Here is a 27,332-nt window from a genome sequence, read left to right as displayed (position 1 = left end):
AGGACCAACGCGAGCAATGGATTAATGAACTCCAACTGCTGGACATCGGTGTAAACAGGGCGTTCAAAGTGAAGTTGCGAGCAGCGTGGGAGGGATTGATGACAGATGGCAAACACAGCTTTACTAAGACTAGGAGGCAGCGCCGGGCGAGTTACGCCACAATTTGTGAATGGATTGTGGATGCTTGGGCTAGTGTCTGCTTGCACTGTTGTTCGAGCTTTCGTAAAAGCCGGCATCATTTCTGAAGAGCCACATTTGATCCTCCATGTGGAAGTCGGATTTTGACATACGTGGACGACATTTTTGTGGCATCAAAAAATTAACAGGACTGTGAAAAAGACACATTGGCTCTGTTGCAACACCTTGCCAAAATGAGAAATAAAGTGAACAAAGCTAAATTACAATTTTGTGTGACAGAAGTGAAATATTTAGGTTATATGTTGACGACAAGCAGTCGTCATGTGGACCCAATGAGAAAAGAAGCCATGTTGTCAGCTCCACAACCTGAAACAAAACAACAGATGATGTCTTTTTTGGGGCTGTGCAATTAGTGTAGGAGTTGGGTAGCTAATTACGCAGAGATAACAACACCGTTGCAAAATTAGATTAATTGAACACCAATGACAATGTCAGACAAAATTCAATGGACAGAGGAAGGAGAGAGAGTATTTTGTGAATTGAAAATAATTTTGGCAGGAACAGCAGTATTGGCATTACCAAATTATGAAAACCCGTTTGGGCGGCACGGTGGACGACTGGTTAGAGCGTCAGCCTCACAGTTCTGAGGAGCGGGGTTCAATCCCCGGTCCCGCCTGTGTGGACTTTGCATGTTCTCCCCGTGGCTGCGTGGGTTTTCTCCGGGCACTCCGGTTTCCTCCCACTTCCCAAAAACATGCATTAATTGGGGACTCTAAATTGCCCGTAGGTGTGAATGTGAGTGCGAATGTTGTTTGTTTGTATGCCTCCTGCCCGATGATAGCTGGGATAGGCTCCAGCACGCCCGCGACCCTAGTGAGGAGAAGCGGCTCAGAAAATGGATGGATGGATGGATGGAAAACCCATTTGAACAGACAGTTGATTTTCGAAACGGTCACACGACCTCAGTTTTGTTGCAAAAACATGGAGCAAAACTCAGGCCAGTAGCATACTATTCAACTAGGCTTGATGCAGTTGCACGAACAACGCCAATTTGTGTGCAGGCTGTAGTTGCAGCTGCAATGGCCGTGCAGGAATCAGCGGATATTGTGTTGTTTCACCAGCTGACACTCAAAGGTCCACATACAGTCTCAGTTGTTCTCCTGCAAAGCAAAATGACGTTTTTATCGCCTGCTAGGCAATTGTCATGTATAGCGGTGTTGCTATCACAACCACATATAACATTACAGAGATCCACAACATTGAATCCAGCCACATTACAGCCAACATCATTAGATTGCGTGGAACACAATTGTTTGGAAGAGAGCCAAGCCGCTAATCTACGTGGATAGCTCATCACAAAAAAGACCTAACGGTACAAATGCTACGGGATATGCTGTAACTACGACAGACAAAAGTTTTAAAAGCAGGACAATTACCGCCAAATTATTCAGCACAAGCAGCTGAACTAGTAGCATTAACAGAAGCATGCAAATTGATGAAAGATAAAAGAGTGACTATTTGGACAGATAGTCAATATGCATTTTCTACCTTACATGTATTTGCTGCACAATGGAAGAATAGAGGAATGACAACGTCAGCCGGAAAGAGCTTCTCAGTTTATTGCTTGAAGCAGTGTTACTTCCTGAAGCAATAGCAGTGTGCAAGTGTGCGGCACACAAAAAAAAAACGGATGCGGTTTCGATGGGGCGGAGTCTGACTACAAAGGGGGTTAGGCATATAGAGCCTATCCGTCTCAACGTAAGTGAAGAGGGGGGCTTGCGCTCTAAAACTCCCTCAACTTCTTAGGAGCTGTGAGGTTGCACGACCTGAGCATCGAGAAGGAAGTGACTGAGAGGGTATCCAGTGCCCCTCCTGCATCAACAGGAGGGTAAAGTGCGATCCAAACCATCGTGGGCCGTCCTTCTTTTGTCGTTCCTGAAGGGGCGAGAATGAGAAGTGGCACAGAAGCAGAATAATGCACACAAATGGTCAAGAACGGGACAAGAAAACTGTTAGATACAAACAGAGAGCTGACGTGTTAGTCACCTCCCCCTCTCAGGAGATAGAAACATGATTGCTTTCTGACTTAAGAAGAAACCAGGAATTGAAAAGACCATGCGACATCGCATTGACTGCATGCCAAGAGCAATATTACGTGTAGTATTGTTGTGTGGTGTTAATGATTCCACCACTGATATGGCTTTTTCATAGAAGGGAAGAAAATGGTATTGATATTATTGCCAAAAGACCACGATTTGTGTTGAAAGAACATCATGACATACTCCATGAAGGTTGGAATGTATCACATATATATTTAACGAATACATGGTACAGGTACGTTTAAATGATTGTAAAAGTAAAAAATAAAATAAAATAAATTGATCCAGTTGTTACGTATGTACAAAGATGCCTGCTTCCTCAATGCACCCTACACGAGATGCAATGTCTATTTTTATAAATACGAGCATTAAAGCATGGGAAACAAATAATGAGGAAATGACCTTTCATGGGGATAATGGTTTTAGAAAATTGAATAGTTCTGGATATTAACTGCGGCATAAGGAGGAGTTTGCGCCATGATCAATGAAACATGTTGTACATATATTCCTGAAAATGTAATTGCTGAAGCCATACAAAGAATGTGAACTATAAGAAATGCTAAATCACAAGATTATGTGAACAAAGGTTTGAACACCTTGACATGGTTTACATCTGGTAGATGGACAAGTGTATTTGTGAAAATTATAAATCATAGTTGTTTTGTCTATTTAATGGATGTATTTTGCCATGCTTTCATAACATGATGTCCAAAATGGTACATGGCACTGTCACCGGATTGATCTTGAGTGATGAATATATGACTTTGTTGAAAGAAGAACAATATGATGATTGCGAGACAAGAGCTTGAAGTACATCAATGATGAAATACATGTTATGGTTATTGTCATGAAAATCATTGTGAAATGTGACAGTATGATGAGTAATGTATTTTTATTTGATAAACAGGAGGGAAATGATGGAAAAAAATTATATGTTATTGCATAAAAATACAGTGTTGGTGTAACTGCATTAAGATGATAGCACCCTTGTTCACTGGAAACAAGAGCATTTGGAAAAGTACTACAATGCACATTCCACAAGGCAATAAACCCCCACACCTCCAGGCACTGACAACAAACAATTCCTTAAAAGGTCATGTAATGTGATAACACCTACTCAAGCCTTAATAAAAAGAGCTGCGCAAGGACAGGCACCTCAGAGGAGTTGGGAGAGATAAGCGCGATGCTTGTTCTTGTAGTTGCTCTCACTTTGCAAAGTTACTTAACACGTGTTGTGATTCTTACTTCTGTCTCCTTCCTTGGTGTGAACGTGTTGGTTAAAATAATCCTGACATTTTGATGTCTCGTTTTTTCCGCTACTGCATATCAATTTGGCTTGCTGCCGACAAGATGTATGTATGATCTTGTATGCACACTGGTGTGCAAACGCCTCCCCAGCATGCTGGCAGGCGCAAATACAGTTTGTGTCCGCAATCCCAATAATACTTATCAATAGCGCAAGTGGTTTTGTTTGCAGGATGATCTTGATACGCTCTAAGGGAACAGTTGTACCCTACTGGGCAAGTTGTACGAATCTCGTCTTTACCTTCAGCAGACTGGTCATTATTCGCAGTGTGTACATAAGTAGTTATTGAGGATGTAAGATTAACCTGTCGAAACGCATACATTGAGGCACACGATGGTCGAACTTCATGCCATATTATTGTCCCATTTTGCAATGTGTTGGGAGAAAGTACAGCTCTATTTGTTAATCTTCCTTTTAAAGCAAATTCTGTGACACACTCAGTCAGGTTTACATCCAGTGAAATTGCATCAAGGTTAGGGTGTGTTGATGACACAGGCATTTTAGTACATACATAACACTTTGTCCGATTTCTAACTCGGGCAATCATGGTGGCATATCTGTACCAGACGTTAGTGTGGTATACGTGCGTAATGTTCCATTCTCCAGGTGAGCTGCTTGCCAGTGGTACCTGCCTTTTGCAGTGCGACAAGTGGATCCTGGAGGGGCGTTCTGCAATCCGCACAGCAGTAGGTGTTGTCAGCAGAACTTGAAAAGGCCCGTCCCACCTTGGACTAGAGCAGCACTTCCGCTTTATGACTTTGATGAGGACCCAGTCACCAGGTGTGATGGGTGTTTGGCCCTCCTGCAAAGACAAAGGTTCATCTGGCAACTGGTTGCACATTGGTACTTCTTTATCTTTTAATAATATAGTCACTTAGATCAATCTCTTGCATTTGTTCAGGAGTTAGTGTCATGAACATGGTTAGGGCGACGGCGAGGAACGCAAGGCAAGAACATGGTGGACCCAATTGCAGGGAAGCAGGGAGGCAAGGCAGGAGTGCGGGAATCTCAAAATAATAATATTTAATCACAATGATAAAACAACAGGCGACTACGACAAAAACAACAGGCGACTATGACAAAAACAACTGGCGACTATGACAAAAACAACTGGCGACTATGACATGGCAAGACATGTGACAATGACAATGAACCGACGAGAACTGAAAGAATCCAGGGAACTAAATACAAACAAATTGACGAGACAACGAGGAACACCTGGACAAGACGAGTGGCTAGAGAGAGCTGATTGGTCAACACAAAGTAGACGAGAACAGGTGGACACAACAACCTAATGAGCACACGACAAACATGGAACACAGGAAAACATGGAACAAAACTAAACAACCCAAACCAAAACACAGACCATGACAGTACCCCCCCTCTAAAGGAACGGATCCCAGACGTTCCCCAAACAACAACCAAAAAGTCACCAACCCAGGGTGGGCGGAAGGGGGCCTGGAGGAGGGTACAGAGTCCACCCCTCAGGTCAGTCTGGTGGCCATCCAGGCCACCCGAGGTGAGGTGCTTGGCTGAGCGGGTCAGGAGGTCGTCCAGGACGCCAAGCACCAGGGTCTTTACAGGGCCATTCAGGCGGACGGCCACGGTGCCGAACCCAATGGTAATGCAGGGGCCAGGCAATAGGGTTGGGTGGCGGCCGCTGGACGAGCGCCGCCGGAGCGTGGTCGGGTGGCGGCCGCTGGACGAGCGCCGCCGGAGCGTGGTCGGGTGGCGGCCGCTGGACGAGCGCCGCCGGAGCAAGGACGGGTGGCGGCCGCTGGACGAGCGCCGCCGGAGCAAGGATAAGTGGCGGCCGCTGGACGAGCGCCGTTGGAGCAGGGTCAGGTGGCGGCCGCTGGACGAGCGCCGCCGGAGTAGGGTCAGGTGGCGGCCGCTGGACGAGCGCCGCCGGAGCAAGGACGGGTGGCGGCCGCTGGACGAGCGCCGCCGGAGTAGGGTCAGGTGGCGGCCGCTGGACGAGCGCCGCTGGAGCAGGGTCAGGTGGCGGCCGCTGGACGAGCGCCGCCGGAGCAAGGACGGGTGGCGGCCGCTGGACGAGCGCCGCCATAGCAGGGTCAGGTGGCGGCCGCTGGACGAGCGGCGCCGGAACATGGTCGGATGGCGGCCTCTGGACGAGCGCCGCCGGAGCAAGGACGGGTGGCGGCCGCTGGACGAGCGCCGCCGGAGCAAGGACGGGTGGCGGCCGCTGGACGAGCGCCGTTGGAGCAGGGTCAGGTGGCGGCCGCTGGACGAGCGCCGCCGGAGTAGGGTCAGGTGGCGGCCGCTGGACGAGCGCCGCCGGAGTAGGGTCAGGTGGCGGCCGCTGGACGAGCGCCACCGGAGCAAGGACGGGTGGCGGCCGCTGGACGAGCGCCGTTGGAGCAAGGACGGGTGGCGGCCGCTGGACGAGCGCCGCCGGAGCAAGGATGGGTGGCGGCCGCTGGACGAGCGCCGCCGGTGCGGGAGCCTGGCGCAGCTGCCGATTAGCCGGAACAGGAGCTGCAGTCGCTTCCTCAGCCTGCCGCCATTGAGGTATGGGAGTAGAGGGTACGGGAGTGGAAGAGTGCACAAGGTCTCGGGAAGGTGAACTAGGAAAAATGGCTGGTACTGAACATGGATTGGGGGCAGGTTTGACTAGACGTGACTTAATTGGAGCCGTGGAACAACGTGTGGGAACAGGTGAAAAATCAAGTGATTTGTGAACAGGGGGGAAAAAACGAGGGGGCAAAATTTGACCTTTACTTGGGCGCCTCCGTTGGCCACCACGCGGCGGTCCCGGGTAGATGGCCAAACGGGTGCCCAAGAAAAGGTCAGAGGGAAAGGATTTGGACTCACTGGGGTTGGAAACGTGGAAACGTGACAAAAACTGACGAGGACGGGATAAACTAGGGAAGGAACCAGAAAAATCTAAATCTGTGTCAGAGTCAGAATCCGACAGGAGGTTAACTAAATCAGGGCCATCTTCACAATCAGAAAAATCTGAATCTAAAGAAACATGTGGATGTACAATAGTAGGGCATGGTGAATAGCTAGGACAAGTGGGGGGACCCGAGGAAAAGGACAGAAAAGACTGAATGATAGGGCTTACTGGAGGAGGGTAGGTATGGATGGCAGGCTGAGGACGGTGGGAGCCAGTTTGGTGGCGTCCAGGGTGACCCCATGTTCTTCCCGCTGGGTCCTGTTCTGGTCGGTTCATTCTGTCATGAACATGGTTAGGGCGACGGCGAGGAACGCAAGGCAAGAACATGGTGGACCCAATTGCAGGGAAGCAGGGAGGCAAGGCAGGAGTGCGGGAATCTCAAAATAATAATATTTAATCACAATGATAAAACAACAGGCGACTATGACAAAAACAACTGGCGACTATGACAAAAACAACAGGCGACTATGACAAAAACAACTGGCGACTATGACAAAAACAACTGGCGACTATGACATGGCAAGACATGTGACAACGACAATGAACCGACGAGAACTGAAAGAATCCAGGGAACTAAATACAAACAAATTGACGAGACAACGAGGAACACCTGGACAAGACGAGTGGCTAGAGAGAGCTGATTGGTCAACACAAAGTAGACGAGAACAGGTGGACACAACAACCTAATGAGCACACGACAAACACGGAACACAGGAAAACATGGAACAAAACTAAACAACCCAAACCAAAACACAGACCATGACAGTTAGTGGAAAAACAGTTACTGGTAATTTAAATGGTCTGCCATACATCATTTTAAACGGACTCATTGGACCACTTCCTTTTACCGTTCTCATGTAAAGTTTAACTAAATCTAAACAATCAGGCCATGCTCTTCCGGTTTCTGCCATGCACTTTTTTAATCTGCTTTTGATCGTTCCATTTGTTCTCTCTACAAGGCCTGCACTTCGTGGGTGATAGGCGCAGTGATGTTTCAATGTTATGTCCAGATTTTGTCCTGTTTTTTCAACTACATTATTTACAAAATGGCTTCCGTTGTCACTCCAAATAATTTGTGGTATCCCATATATATATATATATTGTGGGATAATGTGTTTACAGAGTGCCACTGTAATTCCATCTGGGTGGGCGGTTGGTACTATTTCCACCCATTTGGTAAATGCATCAACTATCACCAAACAATATTTGTATTGTTTTGATCTGTTCAACTCAATGAAATCCATGTGTATCGCTTGGAACGGATATTTTGCTTGAGGAAACTGTCCTCTTTTCGGTCTAAAATTTCCTTGTGAGGTATGTTTAGCACAGATCACGCATGCTGCACAAAAATGTTTAGAATAATTTTGGAATCCATATGCAACAAAGTGATGTTCTATTATCTGCACCATCCCTCCTGTTGAGACATGGCAAGGCCCATGGCTCATAATTGCTGCCCATTTGAATAGGCCTTTTGGAAGTATCGGTTTACCTTCTTTGTTACATATGATTCCATTAGTATTTGTTGTTGTGCCTTTGTTTTCCCCACAATATTTTTCAGTGTCTGTTGCATTATTTTGCATGTCGTTTAGCACTGTAATGTCAATTGTATCTTTATTTTTGCGCATTTTTAATTGGCAGACATAGTTCATGTTTACCATTTGCTGCTTCTTTGGCTATTTTGTCAGCGAATTCATTTCCAATTGAAATTTCATCTGTTCGTTTTGTGTGAGCTGTACATTTGCATACTGCTATTTCTCCAGGGAGTAATACTGCCTCCAGCAATGCAATAAGGAGTGTTGCGTGAGTCACTGGTTTCCCAGTGGATGTTTTCATTCCGCGATTTTTCCATTGCTCAGCAAATACATGCAAGGTAGAAAATGCATATTGTCTGTCCGTGTAGATGGTCACCCTTAGACCTTTCATTAGTTTACATGCTTCTGTCAATGCAACTAATTCTGCTGCTTGTGCCGAATAGTGAGATGGTAATTGACTAGCTTTCAATACATTTTCTTTTGTTACTACAGCATATCCTGTCGCATTTGTGCCGCCGGGTCCTTTTTGTGATGACCATCCACAGAAATTTGTACTGAATCTTCCCAGGGCAGGTCTTTTAGATCTGCCCTCGGGAGATTCATTGCTTGACTTTCTTCCAGACAGTCATGTTCTACGCCATCTTGTTTGGTGGGCAGCAGTGTTGCTGGGTTTAAAACTGTGCACTGTTGCGATAGCAGTACTGCTACGCATGATAACTGTCTAGGAGGCGATAGGAAAGCCATCTTATTCGGTAACAAGAGGACAGCAACCGCGTGTGGCACTTTGAGGGTTAATTTGTGAAACAACACTATGTCCACTGAGGCCTGGACTGCCATTGCGGCGGCCAACACAGCTTGGACACATGCTGGCGTGGCCTGGCCCACCAAATCAAGCTTTCCCGAGTAGAAAGCTACTGGGCTCAATTGAGTTCCATGTTTTTGTAACAATACTGATGTCGCGGACAGGCCACGCAAAAGATGCCACCCCGGCACACGTAGACTCTAAATTGATCAAGACACAGACATTTGCTTTGCCATGCTGACACTAAGTGAATCACGGCTGCCTGGCGCTTCAAAGCGGAGACCCAAGGATGCCGAGTTCGCCTCCGGACACTAATTAATTAACCCTCCGCCAATCGAAGGATTGCACCAACAAAGGCGCCTCCACCCTGTTGAGTGCTGCCACTTGGGAGTTTGAACAGGCAACATCGACACCCACGGGTGACGGAACGACACTACAGACATGGGTTCATAAGACAGTCTGTGATTCGACTGGGAGTTAATATTTTAAGAACTTTACATGAGCACCACTCGTGACTGTATTGCTGCAAACTTGAATGTCTAACGTCGAATATGTTGTTGACTGAACCAGATGAAATGTTCCACCCCACACCACAAATGTCACATGGACAATAGGAAGGTTCTCCACACCACACAACATTTGAAACATTCATTACAGGTATGAAAGAGGATGAGTGTGGAACAATGCAGGGTGAGGAAATGGTCTCGTTATCTTAAATCCAATAATTAATATTTTATTCCACTGGTTTTAAACCACAAAATAATCCTAAAATGGAAAAATAATAATAATAATCCAAAAGGCAGTCCAGTCCTCGAAGGTGGTAGAAAAGGAGTGTGTGTGTGTGGGGGGGAATAACCCCCCCCCCCCCCCCCCTTTTTTACCCTCTCTGGCCATAAAAGGGGCCAGAACTGGGACCAGTGGAGAAGTTTTTGGAGTTTTGGTGGAGAAGTCTTCCTTTGGTCTCACCCCGACCAACTCACCGACGACCGGGCCAGGCAGAACGCTCACCTCACCCGAGGTGGCAAGGACGTATTGGATGATCCCCGACTGCAGAGCCTCTTGCAAGGGCTCCGAGCCACCCTGCTTGGGGGCCCGAACTCAGTCCGAGGGAACGGAGGCGGACGCAATGCGAACGGGAGTGACGCAGGCGCTGCTTCCAACTCATCGTGTCCTTCTAAATTAAGCAAAATTCTTATGTCATACATAACCGCTCCAGAGTGGTGCCCCAAGTGAGGCTATATTTAGGTTGTCCTAACCCAAACACACAAAACTCACAATATTTTGCAATAAACCAAGACGGCAGCCGTCATCTTGGCAGGGTCATGTTTAGACACGTCCCCTGCTATCTAGATTGTGGCTGTGTTGTGTATGTGTGAGCACATTCCGTTACCATAGCGACCAAGGTCCGAGCACTTATTAACGAGAGAAATGAAGGTTAACCCTAGTGAAACTAGTGTTGTTGCATTGCAAATGTTATTGGGATATCCGTTTTATGCGCTGCATGCTTTGAACTGTGGGGAAATTCCCTATGTAAAGTTCTGTTGAAAAGGCCTTCGAGGATCGCGAACGGGTCACGAATCCCGAGCGTTTGCAAAGGTCCTCGTCTTTGTCCCGGTATGGCGCTGGAGTAGCTAACCAGACTAGCTATACGCCCATTGTGGTTTTGGGAATTGTATTCTGAGCTTCGCTGTGTAAATAGGTGGTTTGGGAAGTCACTGGTCATGAGAACGTGTTCTATACCGAGAATCCCGTTACATGTCAGTCGAACTCTGAGGTAACGTGGTAGCTCTTTGTGTGTGAAAAAAACAACAACACACGTGGCACCCACAACTGTCGCCATTTTCGCTTTGTGTTAAAATCACAAGCCTCTCACTGAATGCCATCTGGTCATTTATAGACTCGAGGGTTCGTAATTCGTCTTCCTTCTTGGAGAGACGTGACGTCATCGTGACGTTGCCACCTTGGGTTCTTCCTTCGTGGCGTGATCCGTAGCAGAAGCTCCGGGTTGTCCTCGAGTGCCCCTCATGGACGTTCATCCCATCACGCAACTGTGTGACTGGAAACTTGCACTGACTAGCTCCGGCTCAAGCCGCTAGTTAGCCATTACCGATCGCGTGCTAAGGCATTGTGTTCATCTGGGGCCGTTGCTTTTGAAACAATAAACGTAGGCTTTCATAATAAGCACCGCCGTGTGTTTTCTTTGTGTGTGCTGATAAGCTTCTGGTGTGCGCTGCCCTGCGCACCGCGCAGCCTGGCGTCACCTGTTGCCTAGGCAACCGAACAACCCCGAGAGCTTGCCATAATTCATAATAGTTGGAAAGAGCGTTTTTAAATTTAGAGGCTCCGTTTTTGCAACGCCGACGTCGCGGTCGTTCTTTAAAGCTTTATGCCTGGTATTTTTAACCAGCTATGGGATTTACAACGTGTGACTCTAACGAGTTTCACCGCAGGAAAGCGTCGGCAATGCTATACAGCAACACCGCCACCTTCCGCCAGTAAACGTGCACAACACCTTCTTCGAATTAAACTGACAACCGCTCAGTAACCACATTTAATTAATGGATTTCTTTTACAAAGTGGAATTTATTAATTAATTGCTTGGATGTTTTAATCACTCTGGTTTTTATTTATTTATTTTTTAAAAACAAAAACTTGATTTGATTTTAATTTTTCCGAAAAACTTTTTTTTTTTAAACTTTACTTTTGGAATTATTATTTTTTATTCATTTATTATTTTCCAGAAGAGGCAGGAACATAGGGTGACCTACAAGAGCGGAGATAGAAGCACGCAGGTGGATTACATCTTGTGCAGACGATTTAATCTGAAGGAGGTTACCGACTGTAAGGTAGTGGTAGGGGAAAGTGTGGCTAGACATCATAGGATGGTGGTGTGTAAAATGACTCTGGTGGAGGAAAATTAGGAAGACAAAGGCAGAGCAGAGAACCATGTGGTGGAAGCTGAGACAGGACGAGTGTTGTGCAGCTTTTCGGGAAGAGGTGAGACAGGCTCGCGGTGGACGGGAGGAGCTTCCAGAAGACTGGACCACAGCAGCCAAGGTGATCAGAGAGGCAGGCAGAAGAGTACTTGGTGTATCTTCTGGCAGAAAATTAGAGAAGGAGACTTGGTGGTGGAACCATACAGTACAGGAAATCATACAAGGAAAAAGGTTAGCTAAGAAGAAGTGGGACACTGAGAGGACCGAGGAGATGCGAAAGGAATACATTGAGATGCGACACAGGGCAAAGGTAGAGGTGGCAAAGGCCAAACAAGAGGCATATGATGACATGTATGGCAGGTTGGACACTAAAGAAGGAGAAAATGATCTATACAGGCTGGCCAGACAGAGGGATAGAGATGGGATGGATATGCAGCAGGTTAGAGTGATTAAGGATGGAGATGAAAATATATTGACTGGTGCGAGTAGTGTGCTAGATAGATGATGAGTTGATGAATAGAGTAGATAGAGTTGATGAATGAGGAAAAGGAGAGAGAAGGGAGAGTAGAAGAGGCAAGTGTGGTGGACCAGGAAGTGGCAATGATTAGTAAGGGGGAAGTTAGAAAGTCATTAAAGAGGATGAAAAATGGAAAGGCAGTTGGTCCAGATGATATTCCTCTCATAGCCACCATCTAGGAGAGGTGGCTGTGAAGTTTTTGACCAGCTTGTTCAATAGAATTCTAGCATGTGAGAAGATGCCTGAGGAATGAAGGAAAAGTGTGCTGCTGCCCATTTTTAAGAACAAGGGTGATGTGCAGAGCTGTGGGAACTATAGAGAAATAAAGTTGATGAGCCACACAATGAAGTTGTGGGAAAGAGTAGTGGAGGCTAGACTCAGGACAGAAGTGAGTATTTGCGAGCAACAGTATGGTTTCATGCCTAGAAAGAGTACCACAGATGCATTATTTGCCTTGAGGATGTTGATGGAAAAGTACAGAGAAGGTCTGAAGGAGCTACATTGTGTCTTTGTAGATCTAGAGAAAGCCTATGACAGAGTACCCAGAGAGGAACTGTGGTACTGCATGTGGAAGTCTAGAGTGGCAGAGAAGTATGTTAGAATAATACAGGACATGTACGAGGGCAGCAAAACAGCGGTGAGGTGTGCTGTAGGTGTGACAGACGAATTTAAGGTGGAGGTGGGACTGCATCAGGGATCAACCCTGAGCCCCTTCCTGTTTGCAGTGGTGATGGATAGGCTGACAGATGAGGTTAGACTGGAATCCCCGTGGACCATGATGTTTGCAGATGACATTGTTATCTGGAGTGAAAGCAGGGAGCAGGTGGAGGAATAGTTAGAAAGATGGAGGCATGCACTGGAAAGCAGAGGAATGAAGATTAGCCGAAGTAAGACAGAATATATATGCATGAATGAGAGGGGTGGTGGGGGGAGAGTGAGGCTACAGGGAGAAGAGATAGCAAGGGTGGAGGATTTTAAATACTTGGGGTCAACCGTCCAGAGCAATGGTGAGTGTGGCCAGAAGTGAAGAAACGGGTCCAAGCAGGTTGGAACGGGTGGAGGAAGGTGTCAGGTGTGTTATGTTACAGAAGAGTCTCTGCTAGGATGAAGGGCAAAGTTTATAAAACAGTGGTGAGGCCAGCCATGATGTACGGATTAGAGACAGTGGAACTGAAGAGACAACAGGAAGCAGCGCTGGAGGTGGCGGAAGGTTGAGTGACCAGGTTGGATAAAATTAGAAATGAGCTCATCAGAGGGACAGCCGAGGTTCGATGTTTTGGAGATAAAGTTAGAGAGAGCAGACTTCGATGGTTTGGTCACGTCCAGAGGAGAAATAGTGAGTATATTGGTAGAAGGATGATGAGGATGGAGCTGCCAGGCAAGAGAGCTAGAGGAAGACCAAAGAGAAGGTTGATGGATGTCGTGTCATGAGGGCAGTTGGTGTTCGAGAGGAGGATGCAGGAGATAGGCTTACATGGAAAAGGATGACGCGCTGTGGCGACCCCTAAAGCGACAAGCCGAAAGGAAAAGAAGGAGGCGTGAGCTACAATTAGCTCAACAGCTGCCCCCCACCTCTCCGACTCATCCCAGTGTTCCGGCCCCTGCTACACACAGCCTGGTGCCCTCCCTCGCCAGAAGTGTCACAGAGCCCTACAAAATATCTCCCACCTTTGGGCCGGAACCCACCTTCAGGGGGCGCTTTGCGGCCTCCTCACGGGTGGCAGCCCCACCAGTCGCAGCTCACCTTTTCGACTCACCCCCGACTCTCCCTCCACCCAGCGCTGCTCCAGGTATGACTCTAAGAGACTTACACAAAGTGGCGCGCAACATTCCGAGGTTTGAACCTAAGCCAAACGGGTCACACGACACAGCCGCGTACCTTAAAGACCTCGAATTTCACTTCAAAAGGTTCCCTTCTGCTACTACGGACGACAGACTGTACCTTATCAAAGTTACATCTAGCCGAGAAGTCAGCAGCTTAATTCAACAACAACCAGCTCACGTGCTGGCCGATTACCCGGCCCTCTGCCAAGCATTCTCTCAAGAATTGGATGACCCAGAGGCCGCAACCGGCTTATCTGTAACACTCACAGTTAAACAGCGGAGACTTGAGACACCCCAAGCTTATTACTGCCGGTTGCGTAAAGTGTACTTTGGAAATTTAAATGAGCCGAATATGGAGGAGGACAAAAATTTCAAAACACTGTTTGTCGAAAACCTACATCCTAACACCAGCCACCAGCTGGGCGTAGCAGCGTGCCTGCGCACACTGTCCAATGCCCAACTGCGTGAACTGGCCGCCAAGGGTTTTGCGAAACAAAAACACCATCCCTCTAAAGCACAAGACTCAGGTGTCTTCTTTACAAACGCACCACCACAGATGGAATTACAGGGCGCTACGTACAACACGCATGTGACTGACACACCACGTTCTGGCGTTGTTAAACCCGACAATCAAAAGAAGTCGTTTAAACCATACAACCAATCTCGGCCTGCGTACAACAATGGTCCTCGTAACCAACAACGGCAATTCAATGACAAATCAAAATCATGGAATGACCTCAGTTCTAATTCGCGCCAAACTTACATGTCAAAACAGGGTGCACGTAACGACCAGCCTAAATCTGACTCGCCAACCGAGACCGTAAAACGACAAGTGACAACTGGGAAAAGGGCTCCCAAACCAATAGCTCCCAAAGGGAATTTAGTGCCGTGGCAGAAGAATTACTTGAGGTGCTCCGCAGCCTGTCCAAAGACAAAAAGCGGGACCCATCATTATGACTAGGTCTGAATGAGTCGAACAGGACCACAGAGGACGCAATAGGTCAACCAGGTAACGGACGCTGTCACATCCTATATCAGTTTCTGTGAAGATGTGTGTGTACCAACAAAGTCATTTCGCACATTCAACAACAACAAGCCGTGGTTCACTGCCAAACTTAAGCAGCTTCGCCAAGCTAAGGAGGACGCATATCAAAGTAGGGACAGGGCCCTGTATAATCGAGCTAGAAACCAGCTGAATAAAGAAATTAACATTGCAAAGAGGAACTATGCAGCAAAGTTGGGAAAACAGTTTCGCACTAACGACTCTAAATCAGTCTGGCATGCATTCCAATCGTTGACAAATTACAAGCGACGATCCCCCCCAAGCTGAGAACAATAGCACACTAGCCAACGACTTGAACACCTTCTACTGCAGATTTGAAAAGGACACTTTCACACCCCACAACCACCCAGCCGCACCACTATCACACCACCGACTTCTGCATTAACCATGCGCGAACAGGATGTGAGATGCATCTTCAAACAACAAAAGATCAACAAAGCTGCAGGCCCAGACCTTGTGTCCCCATCCTGCCTCAAAGTCTGCATGGACCAGCTCGCTCCAGTCTTCACACAGATCTTCAATAGATCTCTGGAACTGTGCGAAGTACCATCCTGTTTCAAACGCTCCACCATCATTCCAGTCCCCAAGAAACCTACAATATCGGGTCTAAATTACTACAGGCCTGTCGCCTTGACATCTGTGGTCATGAAGTCCTTTGAATGTCTCGTGCTGGACCACCTCAAGAGCGTCACAGGTCCCCTGCTGCACCCCCTGCAGTTTTCCTACCGAGCGAACAGGTCTGCGGATGATGCAGTCAACGTGGGACTGCACTTCATCCTAAAACACCTCGACAGTGCAGGGACATACGTGAGGATCCTGTTCGTGGACTTCAGCTCAGTGTTCAAAACCATCATCCCTGAACTCCTTTCATCCAAGCTTCTCCAGCTGAGCGTCTCACCTGCCATCTGCCAGTGGATTTACAGCTTCCTGACAGGCAGGACACAGCAGGTGAGGCTAGGGGAGGCCACCTCATCCACACGCAACATCAGCACTGGGGCACCCCAAGGTTGTGTCCTCTCTCCACTGCTCTTCTCTCTCTACACGAACAACTGCACCTCAACGCACCCGGCTGTCAAACTCCTGAAGTTTGCAGATGACACCACTGTCATGGGCCTAATCAAGGACATTGTCGATTCTGCATATCGACAGGAAGTGGAGCGGCTGTAGCTGTGGTGCGACCGACACAACCTGGAGCTGAACACGCTCAAGACTGTAGAGATGATCATGGTCTTTCGTAGGCATCCTTCGCCACAGCTGCCCCTCACGCTGTCCAGCTGCCTTGTGTCAACTGTCGAGACCTTCATGTTCCTGGGAATTACAGTTTCTCAGGACCTGAAGTGGGCAATCAACATCAACTCCGTCCTCAAAAAGGCTCAGCAGAGGATGCACTTCCTGCGGTTTCTGAGAAAGCACGGCCTGCATCACGAGCTGCTGAGGCAGTTCTACACAACGGTCATCGAATCAGTCCTGTGTTCTTCCATCACAGTCTGGTTTGGTGCTGCTAGAAAAAAGGACAAACTCCGACTGCAACGGACAATCAAAACTGCTGAAAGATACTGTCGGTACCCCCCTACCTACCCTTGAGGACTTGCACGCTGCCAGAACTCAGACAAGAGCGTGCAAAATCCTCTCGGACCCTCCACATCCCGGTCACCAGCTCTTCCGGGTCCTTCCCTCAGGTCGGCGCTGCCGATCAATGCAAACTAGAACTAGCAGAAATTCCAACAGCTTCTACCCTCTTGCAATCAACTTCTTAAACACCTAACCTACAATTCCATTGCAACATGCTGGCAATTTTTTTGTCTTGAGTTTGTTGTCGCATTTCTGTGGGGCCATTTAGACATTACTCGTGCACTCACTATACTAGTCTCGCCACGCTGCACTATTTGCATATCTATTTGCATATCTGTTGTTGACCAATACTGGCCCCTCATGCCAGAGTAGCATCTGCTTAATGTGCTGCTTGTGTGCTTAATTTGGACGATGCCACGGCAACGATCTCATTCCAATACAGGTGTTACTGTTTGCACTCCTAATTTTATCACCTCGTTATCATATGCTGGATCTGGGCCTGGTGTGTCTTTGAAGCGCAATGTCACGTAGGTCATCTTTTGACTTTTTATCTTCAGGTCTTACGACCCCAATTCCAATGAAGTTGTGACATTGGGTTAAACATAAATAAAAACAGAATACAATGATTTGCAAATCATGTTCATCCTATATTTAATTGAATACACTACAAAGACAAGATATTTAATGTTCAAACTGATCAACTTTATCGTTTTTAGCAAATAATCATTAACAAAAAAGCTGGGACAGGGTCATGTTTACCACTGTGTTAAATCACCTTGTCATGGGTGTGTGTTCCGGTTGTTGTTTTCCCCCTGTCTCGTACACACTTCTCCTGAGAGCATCTTCACCACCTGTGCCTCGTTCACCCACGGGCATTCAATGTTGGTTTTCGGCCTTGCTGCTTACATGCAGTTATTTCTTCAGATTCTCTGAACCTTTTGATGATATTATGGACTGTAGATGATGAAATCCCTAAATTCCTTGCAGATTGTACATCAACCAATTCCAATTGATTTGTTTCAATGTTTTTTGGAAGATCGCATGTCTCTCCTTCTAGTCATGCTGATTCTTCTCTATTTCCTTTTTGCGTACAATCATGTGCCCAATGTCCTTCTTTACCACAGTTCCAACAGCCTTCACTATTCCGCCTTTGTGGGTTATGGCCACCTCCTCTGCCTGTGCTGGAGCCCCGTCCATTTCCACGTCCACGATATCTACTCCGTCCTCTTGCTTTACCTCTATAATTCACATCCTCTTCCTCTTCATTTCCCCCAAAAGTCTCTATGTTTTTCTTTTTCTCTTTAGCCACATTTTCTGCATGACGAGCATGGTTCATAAAGTCATCAAAGCTTGTTGGCGGATTGCCGCTCATTGGAGAGAAGTTTCCTCTTAACCTGCCCCAATCTATAGTCAGAGCCCTTTATAAAGCTTGTTGCAACTCTGGACCATTCAGATGATACGTGTTAACTAATTGTAACATGTCGCGGCACCATTCCTTTACGTCTCTTTTGTAGGGAGTCAGACTTTCTACAGCCTTGTTACACTCCTCTATTGACCTTCGTCTAAACACCAGGATTGTTCTTCTCTCTGAACCATTTTCACCGTCATACGCGGGATTCGCTACTTCAATCAATGGGTACATTTCTCCTTCTGCCAAGTCCCTTACTTTTGATGCACTTTCAGGACTCAACAATCCTCCCATTGTTTTACTCCAAATTCCCACCCCACCGGTTTGACTGCGTGTTTGTGCTGGCAACGGTGGATACAATGATGGTGTTCTGCTTTGATACTCTACACGTGGGAAGGAGCCTGGATACGCAGGTGACATCTCCTTATCTTTAGAGGAGGGAGGGAGTGGGGCTGATGCTGCACTCCCTCCTTCTCTCTGTCTGCAATGTTCTTGAGTCTCATCATCCTCCCTCCGCACAAATAATCTTTGTTTCGCCTCAGCTTGGCCTTTTTTTCTGTTCTGTGCTTCAGTAAACCACTTAATGGCTACAGTAATTTCCATTTCAATTTAACTTTTTTTTAATTACTGGTGGTTTTAACTCTTTCTTCTCTTAATTTTCTCACCAGTTCTGTTGTGCCTGGGATGGGTAGTTTGGTGTTTCTTTTTCCATCTAGGCAAATATTCTACTGATGCTTCATGTTTTTATTTCATGTATTTTTCATCACCAGCCAATTCCCTGCCAACTTGGCTTTTGCAACAACTTTCCCATAATTAACTATGACAACAGTGCAGCAAAAAGAGTGAAAATCTCTCAGTGGAGCGAACATAACCTTGTGGGTCTTGTTTGTTTTAGATTCACGTTTTGACTGCAAGAAATATCAACGACTTGTCACTAGCCACCTACTTCAACAGACTACAGCCTTACGTTAACACCGTCAGGTTTCCGGCTGCCCGCTGCTTCGGTTTTTCATACGACACAAACTCCCACTCTTTCCCACAACCCTTCCAGTGTACCGCGGACCCTTTTTAACTACGTGCGGGACTGTACCCCACATTTTCTATTGGACGGGACACTGTACCCCACGTTTTTGATTAAGTGCGGGACTTAAACCCCACTTTTTTGATGAAGTGTGGGACTAAAACCCAACTTTTAAGTACGTGCGGGACTACAAACCCTCGTTTTGGGTCGAGGCCGGGACTTCCTCCCCCCTCTGGCATGGGAATCAAACCCAGGTGTTCCACGCGTGTACACAACAAAGGTTGCACTCACAATTCATGACTCCTCGTTTGTCCTCCTTGATTGTGGCTGAATTCGGACTGCCGTCAATCCCTGATCCCGGGGAGGAAGCTGACACAACCGGCCACGGAAAGTGGACTTTGTCTGGCTCTGCACAGTCTTCAGTTGCCGTCAGCAACACCCCCGAGGACCGTAGATATGTTGACATCCTGCTCAAAGGACCAAGTTCTGTCAGGGTTATTTTAAATAGCACGGTCACACCAAGGAAGGAGACAGAAGCAAGAATCACAACTTGAGTCAATTACCTAACTTTGCAAAGTGAAAGCAGCTACAACAAGCACTGCGCTTATCTCTCCCAACTCCTCTGAGGTGCCTGTCTTTGCGCAGCTCTTTTTATTAACATTTGGTGGGCGGTTACATTACATGGTATGAGAGTATGAAACACAAGTACAAAAACATGCCCTAATATAGTCATGGTCAGTAAGGTCAGTAGGTGTGTGTGTGTGCTCATTTGATAACTTATGTACACTATCTTTCACATATGATATGATGCATTCAAATATCATCATCATGATTTTATAATTACTGCCAGGAAGGTAATAATGATTTTTAATGCAGCCCTATGGGGGGGAACAAGGCAGTGCAAACTGTAGGCCAGATAAATGCAGAGGGTTGCGTCAGGAAGGGCATCCGGCTTAAAACTTTGCCAAACAAATATGAGCGTTCATCCAAAGAATTCCATACCGGATCGGTCGTGGCCCGGGTTAACAATGTCCGCCACCGGCGCCCTCAACCAGCAGGGTGCCGTTGGAAATTCAGCTACTGTGGGTCGAAGTCGAAGAAGAAGAAGAGTTGGAAACCGGGTTCGTTGGCAGAAAGAGAAGAGGAAAGCACACAGCCAAGAACTGAATGTGGGGACTTTGAATGTTGGGACTATGACAGGAAAATCTCGGGAGTTGGTTGACATGATGTTTAGGAGAAAGGTTGCTATATTGTGTGTCCAGGAGACCAGGTGGAAAGGCAGTAAGGCTTGAAGTTTAGGGGTAGGGTTTAAATTATTTTACCATGGTGTAGATGGGAAGAGAAATGGAGTCGGGGTTATTTTAAAAGAAGAGTTGGCAAAGAATGTCTTGGAGGTGAAAAGACCGATCAGATCGAGTGATGAGGCTGAAACTTGAAGTTTAGTGTGTTATGTATAATGTGATTAGTGGCTATTTCCCACAGGTACGATGTGACCTAGAGGTGAAAGGGAAATTCTGGAAGGAGCTAGAAGTAGTTCTGAGCATCCCAGACAGAGAGAGAGTCGTGATTGGAGCAGATTGTAATAGACATGTTGGTGAAGGAAATAGGGGTGATGAAGAAGTGATGGGTAAGTACAGCATCCAGGAAAGGAACTTGGACGGACAGATGGTGGTAGACTTTGCAAAAAGGATGCAAACGGCATCAAGAAGAGGCAAGAAAAAGATCTATACAGGCTGGCCAGACAGAGGGATAGAGATGGGAAGGATGTGCAGCAGGTTAGGGTGATTAAGGATAGAGATGGAAATATGTTGACTGGTGCCAGTAGTGTGCTAGTAGATGGAAACAATACTTCGAGGAGTTGATGAATGAGGAAAATGAGAGAGAAGGGAGAGTAGACGAGGCAAGTGTGGTGGACCAGGAAGTGGCAATGATTAGTAAGGGGGAAGTTAGAAAGGCATTAAAGAGGATGGAAAATGGAAAGGCAGTTGGTCCTGATGACATTCCAATGGAGGTATGGAAGCATCTAGGAGAGGTGGCTGTGGAGTTTTTGACCAGCTTGTTCAACAGAATTCTAGCGTGTGAGAAGATGCCTGAGGAATGGAGGAAAAGTGTGCTGGTGCCCATTGTTAAGAACAAGGGTGATGTGCAGAGCTGTGGGAACTATAGAGGAATAAAGTTGATGAGCCACACAATAAAGTTATGGGAAAGAGTAGTGGAGGCTAGACTCAGGACAGAAGTGAGTATTTGCAAGCAACAGTATGGTTTCATGCCTAGAAAGAGTACCACAGACGCATTATTTTCCTTGAGGATGTTGATGGAAAAGTACAGAGAAGGTCAGAAGGAGCTTCATGGTGTCTTTGTAGATCTAGAGAAAGCCTATGACAGAGTACCCAGAGAGGAACTGTGGTACTGCATGCGGAAGTCTGGAGTGGCAGAGAAGTATGTTTGAATAATACAGGACATGTACGAGGGCAGGAGAACAGCAGTGAGGTGTGCTGTAGGTGTGACAGACGAATTTAAGGTGGAGGTGGGACTGCATCAGGGATCAGCCCTGAGCCCCTTCCTGTTTGCAGTGGTGATGGATAGGCTGACAGATGAGGTTAGACTGGAATCCCCGTGGACCATGATGTTTGCAGATGACATTGTGATCTGCAGTGAAAGCAGGGAGCAGGTGGAGGAACAGTTAGAAAGATGGAGGCATGCACTGGAAAGCAGAGGAATGAAGATTAGCCGAAGTAAGACTGAATATATGTGCATGAATGAGAGGGCTGGTGGGGGAAGAGTGAGGCTACAGGGAGAGCTGTAGCAAGGGTGGAGGACTGAATGGTGAGTGTGGTCACAAGAGTCTCTGCTAGGATGAAGGGAAAAGTTTATAAAACAGTGGTGAGGCCAGCCATGTTGTATGGATTAGAGACAGTGGCACTGAAGAGACAACAGGAAGCAGAGCTGAAGGCGACGGAAATTAAGATGTTGAGGTTTCACTCTCGAAGTTACCAGGTTGGATAAAATTAGAAATGAGTTCATCAGAGGGACAGCCAAGGTTCTATGTTTTGGAGACAAAGTTAGAGAGAGCAGACTTCGATGGTTTGGACACATCCAGAGGAGAAATAGTGATTATATTGGTAGAAGGATGATGAGGATGGAGCTGCCAGGCAAGAGGGCTCGAGGAAGACCAAAGAGAAGGTTGATGGATGTCGTGAGGGAAGACATGAGCAGTTGGTGTTCGAGAGGAGGATGCAGGATATAGGCTTACATGGAAAAGGATGACGTGCTGTGGCGACCCCTAAAGGGACAAGCCGAAAGGAAAAGAAAGAAAAAGGTAATAATTATTTTTTTATAAAAATACTGGACGTAAAAACTGTTTAAATTACTGTACATGATCAGCATGATGATGTAGATGTAGCAGTATACAGTACTCGCCTGACTTGGTTAAAGGCAGCATGGGTGAATGTATGTATGAATGGTCGTCTAGACTGTCACTGTAGAGTATCAGTGTTGGGAATGTTAATTTCCTTTGTGAACTAGTTCAAAGTTCAGTTCACTGTTCCAAAACTCTCAGTTCAGTTCATAGTTCATAATGCAACGTTTTGAACTAAGTTCACCATTCCAAAAATGAACTAGTTCATAATTTGTTTTTTTTGTCAATGTTGCTGATGGGGTATCCCCCTCAAAATACTGGCATTTCATTGTCCCACTGTTGCCATCTATTCAGTCCACACTGGTAGCCAGCTGCAGCTTTCACCCAACATTCTCAAAAACATTAGGAAAAACTTGTTGCTTGATTGGTCTCTTTTTTTAAATGAGGAATTAAAACAAAAACAGGACTTTTGTCCTTAATGTGCAAACAAAAACATGTAACACAGTTTAACAGGAACGATGGTGAAAGGACAACGATAACTTTGCATTCCTTGCAGCTTTGACTAACTACTGGGTGATTGAAAAGTAATTCCCTATTTTAAAATCCTTATAATTTATTCATATGTTGTAATATTTTTCTAAATTTTTGTGTGTATGTTCCATGAAAAAAAAAAAACTCCATGCAATACACTTTCTTCTCATGTTCATTTCTTGTAAGAATTATAGTTCAGAAATAAATTACAAGCACTTAAAAATAGGGAGTTACTTTTAAATCACCATGTATATTAACAAAACATTTAATTTTATCTATTCTAATTTTGGCGGCACGGTGACTGACTGGTTAGAGCATCTGCCTCACAGTTCTGGGGATCGGGGTTCAATCCCTGGCCCCACCTGTGTGGCGTTTCCATGTTCTCCCCGTGCCTGCGTGGGTTTTCTCCGGGCACTCCGGTTTCCTCCCACATCCCAAAAACATGCATGGTAGGTTAATTGAAGACTCTAAATTGCCCAAAGGTGTGAATGTGAGTGCGAATGGTTGTTTGTTTATATGTGCCCTGCGATTGGCTGGCAACCAGTTCAGGGTGTACCCCACCTTCTGCCCGAAGATAGCTGGGATAGGCTCCAGCACTCCCGCGACCCTAGTGAGAATAAGCGGCTCAGTAAATGGATGGATGGATATTCTCCATCCATCCATCCATCCATCCATCCATCCATCCAAAATACAACAAACAAAATATATTTTATTATGACAGTGTGATCTTACAGAGGTTTAACTAAAGCATTCGGAAACAAATAGTTTTCCTAGTAGGCCTAATCAATTTTTACAACTATGTTGTATATTATAGAAGAACCACAGATGACAATATTAGCTCCTATGTATGCAGTGTCCATGAACGCACCCCGCGTTCTCACGCAGATGCGACTTGCCTGCGGTGAATTGAGGCCGTGAACGCACTGAATCGGTTGCCAAATACAGCGTTTATCCGCCGAGTTATGAAGGCTCCTATATAGTGTGTTCAGGCGAGTTTTTCCTGGAAGTCCCTAACAAAACCCGGCACTGTTGAAGGAAAATGAACTTTCATTCGAAAACCCTTCTTTGACGCCAGAATGAGCACGTTCTCAATTACGTTCATCAAGCAGAAATGACCTAAGTTCAATTCACGTTCACACAAAATATGAACTAGTTCATGAACTTTCGTTCATCAGACTCATTCAGGTACAACACTCACTGAGAGTATGTATGTTCCCTGTGATTGACTGGTCACCAGTCGAGGGTGTCGTCTGCCTTTCGCTGAACACAACAAGCGATATAACAATGGGTGGATGGAAATGTGATTCCCAACCATTGTGCGCGTCATATTCGTGTACCGTGAGAGATCATCACGTGTGGCGCAGGAAATTATCCAATTCCACTTAATTGCTCTGGAAATTATGATACATTTACGAAAAATAATGTAGTTTTGTTGATCTATCTTTGCCAGCGATGTAGCGTGACAGGCAGAACAATTAAATGCTCTTCCACTGGATGGCAGAAGGTACAATTAATCTGTGTCGGGTTGACCATCATTATTTAAGTACTAGATATTTTGTGACATTGGTTTGGTGGATGCAGTGAGATTTTTTTTTGGTAATGTAAAATATGTGCCTTGACGCAATAAAGGTTGTAAAACACTGCATTGGGGACTATATTGAGAGTGATAAGTGGGCCCAAGTGAGCAAAACAAAGAGTGAAATGCCCCCCCTCCTGAATATGGATGAGCCCTCGATGGTTACTCACTAAACTCCAGTCGTCTGTGTATTCCGCCATGTGGTAGCATGTTGTTATTATCCGCCATCGTCGCTGCCAGAATGGTGAAGCAGTAACAATAAACACACTGTAAGTTGGACTTTTAAGGTGGAAGCTATGCAGCGCCCGTGTGCATGCAATGTGTTTTGTTTTTTTATTTTTAAATGTGTGTCGATGCTTGCTCGGTGTTGCTAACGAGTAGCGGTCTGATGTGTGAGTGAGGCGCTGTTGTCTTGGTTACTTTAAACTGCTTTTTTTTGTCTGTGAAGAATTGCAGGGGGAATATCAGGTGGTAGAAACGTCTATTTCTTTCGGAGTTAGCTTGCATCTCCGTGGACGACAGTCGGCGAAGCTAAATGTTGATGTTAGCATAGCGATGCTAGCAAGTGAAGCGTAGGTAGGAGGTTCGGAGATTCAGGCCTTTTAAATCATCGTGTTAGTTCTAAAAGTGGACTTTGTTTGTTACCCGATTACCTCGGACAATCTTTATTTTGTGTCTAAAACCAGCAACGACGTGTGTTGCTAGCTCTGTCGTTACACAATAATAATTTAGCTCTGTAGGTACTACAACAGCTGTAATGTTTTGTTTTTCCTCAAACGTCGCCTGTAATTTACTTCACATCTGTCTCACATTAAAATAACCACACTGTGTACACATTTGGTGGTGTACCACCGGTCTGTTATATAGTGGCATTCCCATGAAAATGGCCGTTCATAAAGGAAAAGACTGATTAACAGACAAGGTTGCATGAAACGGCAAAGGCCTGGGTATGGGTAAAGGTGCATGGAAGGATACAGGTGATGTTTAAAGCTGAGATAAATGGAAAGATACTGTACATGCAACTGTGCATGGGAGGGTAGAGGCAAGGATGTATGAAAGGATAGAAGAAAGTATGCATGAAAAGGTACTGGCAATGGTGCAAGGAAGGATAACAGCTAGGATGCATAAATAGATAAGTCTAGTATGGTGACTGTTTTTCCTATCCTTATATTAGTCTTTTGACTTTTATGTAATTTAACTTAAATTTGTACCTGTCTTTACTAAGGGTTACTATTACTTTTCTATGCCTGCCTTAAAAAATGCTCAAGCCCCAAGGAGCTGGGATTCAGTGTTATTAGACGTGGTAGCCTCAAGGTTGACGTCATCCTAAAGAGTGTGGGACTACATTGGATTAGGTCAAGTTGTAGAAAGAGTCAAGGACCACGAGGAGCCCATCCATCCATCCATTTTCTGAGCCGCTTCTCCGCACTAGGGTCGCGGGCGTGTTGGAGCCTATCCCAGCTATCATCGGGCAGGAGGCGGGGTACACCCTGAACTGGTTGCCAGCCAATCGCAGGGCACATACAAACAAACAACCATTCGCACTCACAGTCACACCTATGGGCAATTTAGAGTCTCCAATTAATGCATGTTTTTGGGATGTGGGAGGAAACCGGAGTGCCCGGAGAAAACCCACGCAGGCACGGGGAGAACATGCAAACTCCACACAGGTGGGGCCGGGGATTGAACCCAGGTCCTCAGAACTGTGAGGCTGACGCTCTAACCAGTCGTCCACCGTGCCGCCACCACGAGGAGCCCCCGGTCCCAATTAAAACCTTAGCAGCACGCACGGATGGAAAAAAAAAAGTGAACACAGAAACCCCTACACATAGTCAAATGCAGGCACAGGATAAGTCACTGGACACAGTTCAAATCTTACCAGCACACATGTTGAGAACATCAGTAAATGCAGCTAGACAATTAGCATACGATTAAACAACAAATCCAGACTTGGATTATCATGACATCAGCCCTGCCAGGACTGACCAATCACAGAAAAGGGTATTGTCCAAAGTGACGATCTCCAGCCTTTGTGTTGGGACGGGACCCTGATTTCCTCTGGCCCTGCCTTAGGTCCCTACCATCCTGACCTTAGCAGAAGGATACAGACAATGATAAAAGATGAAATAGATGGAAAGATGCATGACAGACTGCAATCAAGGTTTCATGAAAGGATGCAGATAAGGATGCATGAATGTGCTTAGTCAATGGTACATAGAAGGATAAAGGCCAGGATATAAGTATGCTTACACCAAAGGGTACAGGCAAGGCTGCATGGAAGGGTACGAGTAGTGTTGAAAGCCAAATTACACGGGATGATTCATGCTTGGATGCATGGCAGGACACAGGCAAGGATACAGGGCAACAGTAACAGGATTTCAAGTACTGCTAATTTGAATACCAAATTGGTGCAACAGTTCATTTTAAAGGATAGAGGTTGTGGGATTACAATATATAAATAATTACCTTTAACCTTTTTTGTTCACTTTAGATCATGCTGATCTGTGCAAAAAGAGAGGATGTGTTAGGTTACCGTGGGTGTCATTGCAATAAATTTTTCAAGACTAATTTGTGTAAAAAAAAAATCTCTTATTACAGGTAAAAATGGCTGACAAAAAGGCAAACACTGTCACTCCAATTAAAACACTAACAAGGAAGGCAAAAGAAGTGCGAAAGAAAGAGGTGAGGGTATTCTAATTGTTCAAAATGACTTCCAACTGAAACGGTAA

At 46.0% G+C, this 27,332-nt stretch overlaps 1 protein-coding gene and 1 long non-coding RNA gene across 3 annotated transcripts in view; one reads left to right on the top strand and one right to left on the bottom strand.

Annotated features, from left to right (window-relative positions):
• Window positions 1–387: 387 nt before the first annotated feature.
• Window positions 388–24,901, bottom strand: LOC133466910 (uncharacterized). Its single transcript, XR_009785071.1, has 3 exons — window positions 24,774–24,901; window positions 1,692–4,345; window positions 388–1,298 (listed from the first exon to the last, which is right to left on the bottom strand). It is a non-coding gene; the product is annotated as an uncharacterized LOC133466910 (long non-coding RNA).
• zgc:163098 (uncharacterized protein LOC100037380 homolog) overlaps window positions 24,721–27,332 on the top strand; it is a 15,901-nt gene continuing 13,289 nt past the window's right edge. The window contains exons 1-2 of one of the 2 annotated variants that reach the window (XM_061751086.1): window positions 24,721–24,872; window positions 27,202–27,285. In XM_061751086.1, coding sequence (XP_061607070.1) covers window positions 27,208–27,285 — 78 coding nt within the window. In that variant the 5' untranslated portion in view covers window positions 24,721–24,872; window positions 27,202–27,207. Of the gene's footprint in view, window positions 24,873–24,947; window positions 24,996–27,201; window positions 27,286–27,332 lie in introns of those variants that run through there. The other variant, XM_061751087.1, reaches the window with a different exon arrangement.

Source organism: Phyllopteryx taeniolatus, chromosome 17, assembly GCF_024500385.1.
Source record: "Phyllopteryx taeniolatus isolate TA_2022b chromosome 17, UOR_Ptae_1.2, whole genome shotgun sequence".
In the NCBI taxonomy this organism is placed as follows: Eukaryota; Metazoa; Chordata; class Actinopteri; order Syngnathiformes; family Syngnathidae; genus Phyllopteryx; species Phyllopteryx taeniolatus.
This window is presented reverse-complemented; position numbering and strand designations above follow the sequence as displayed.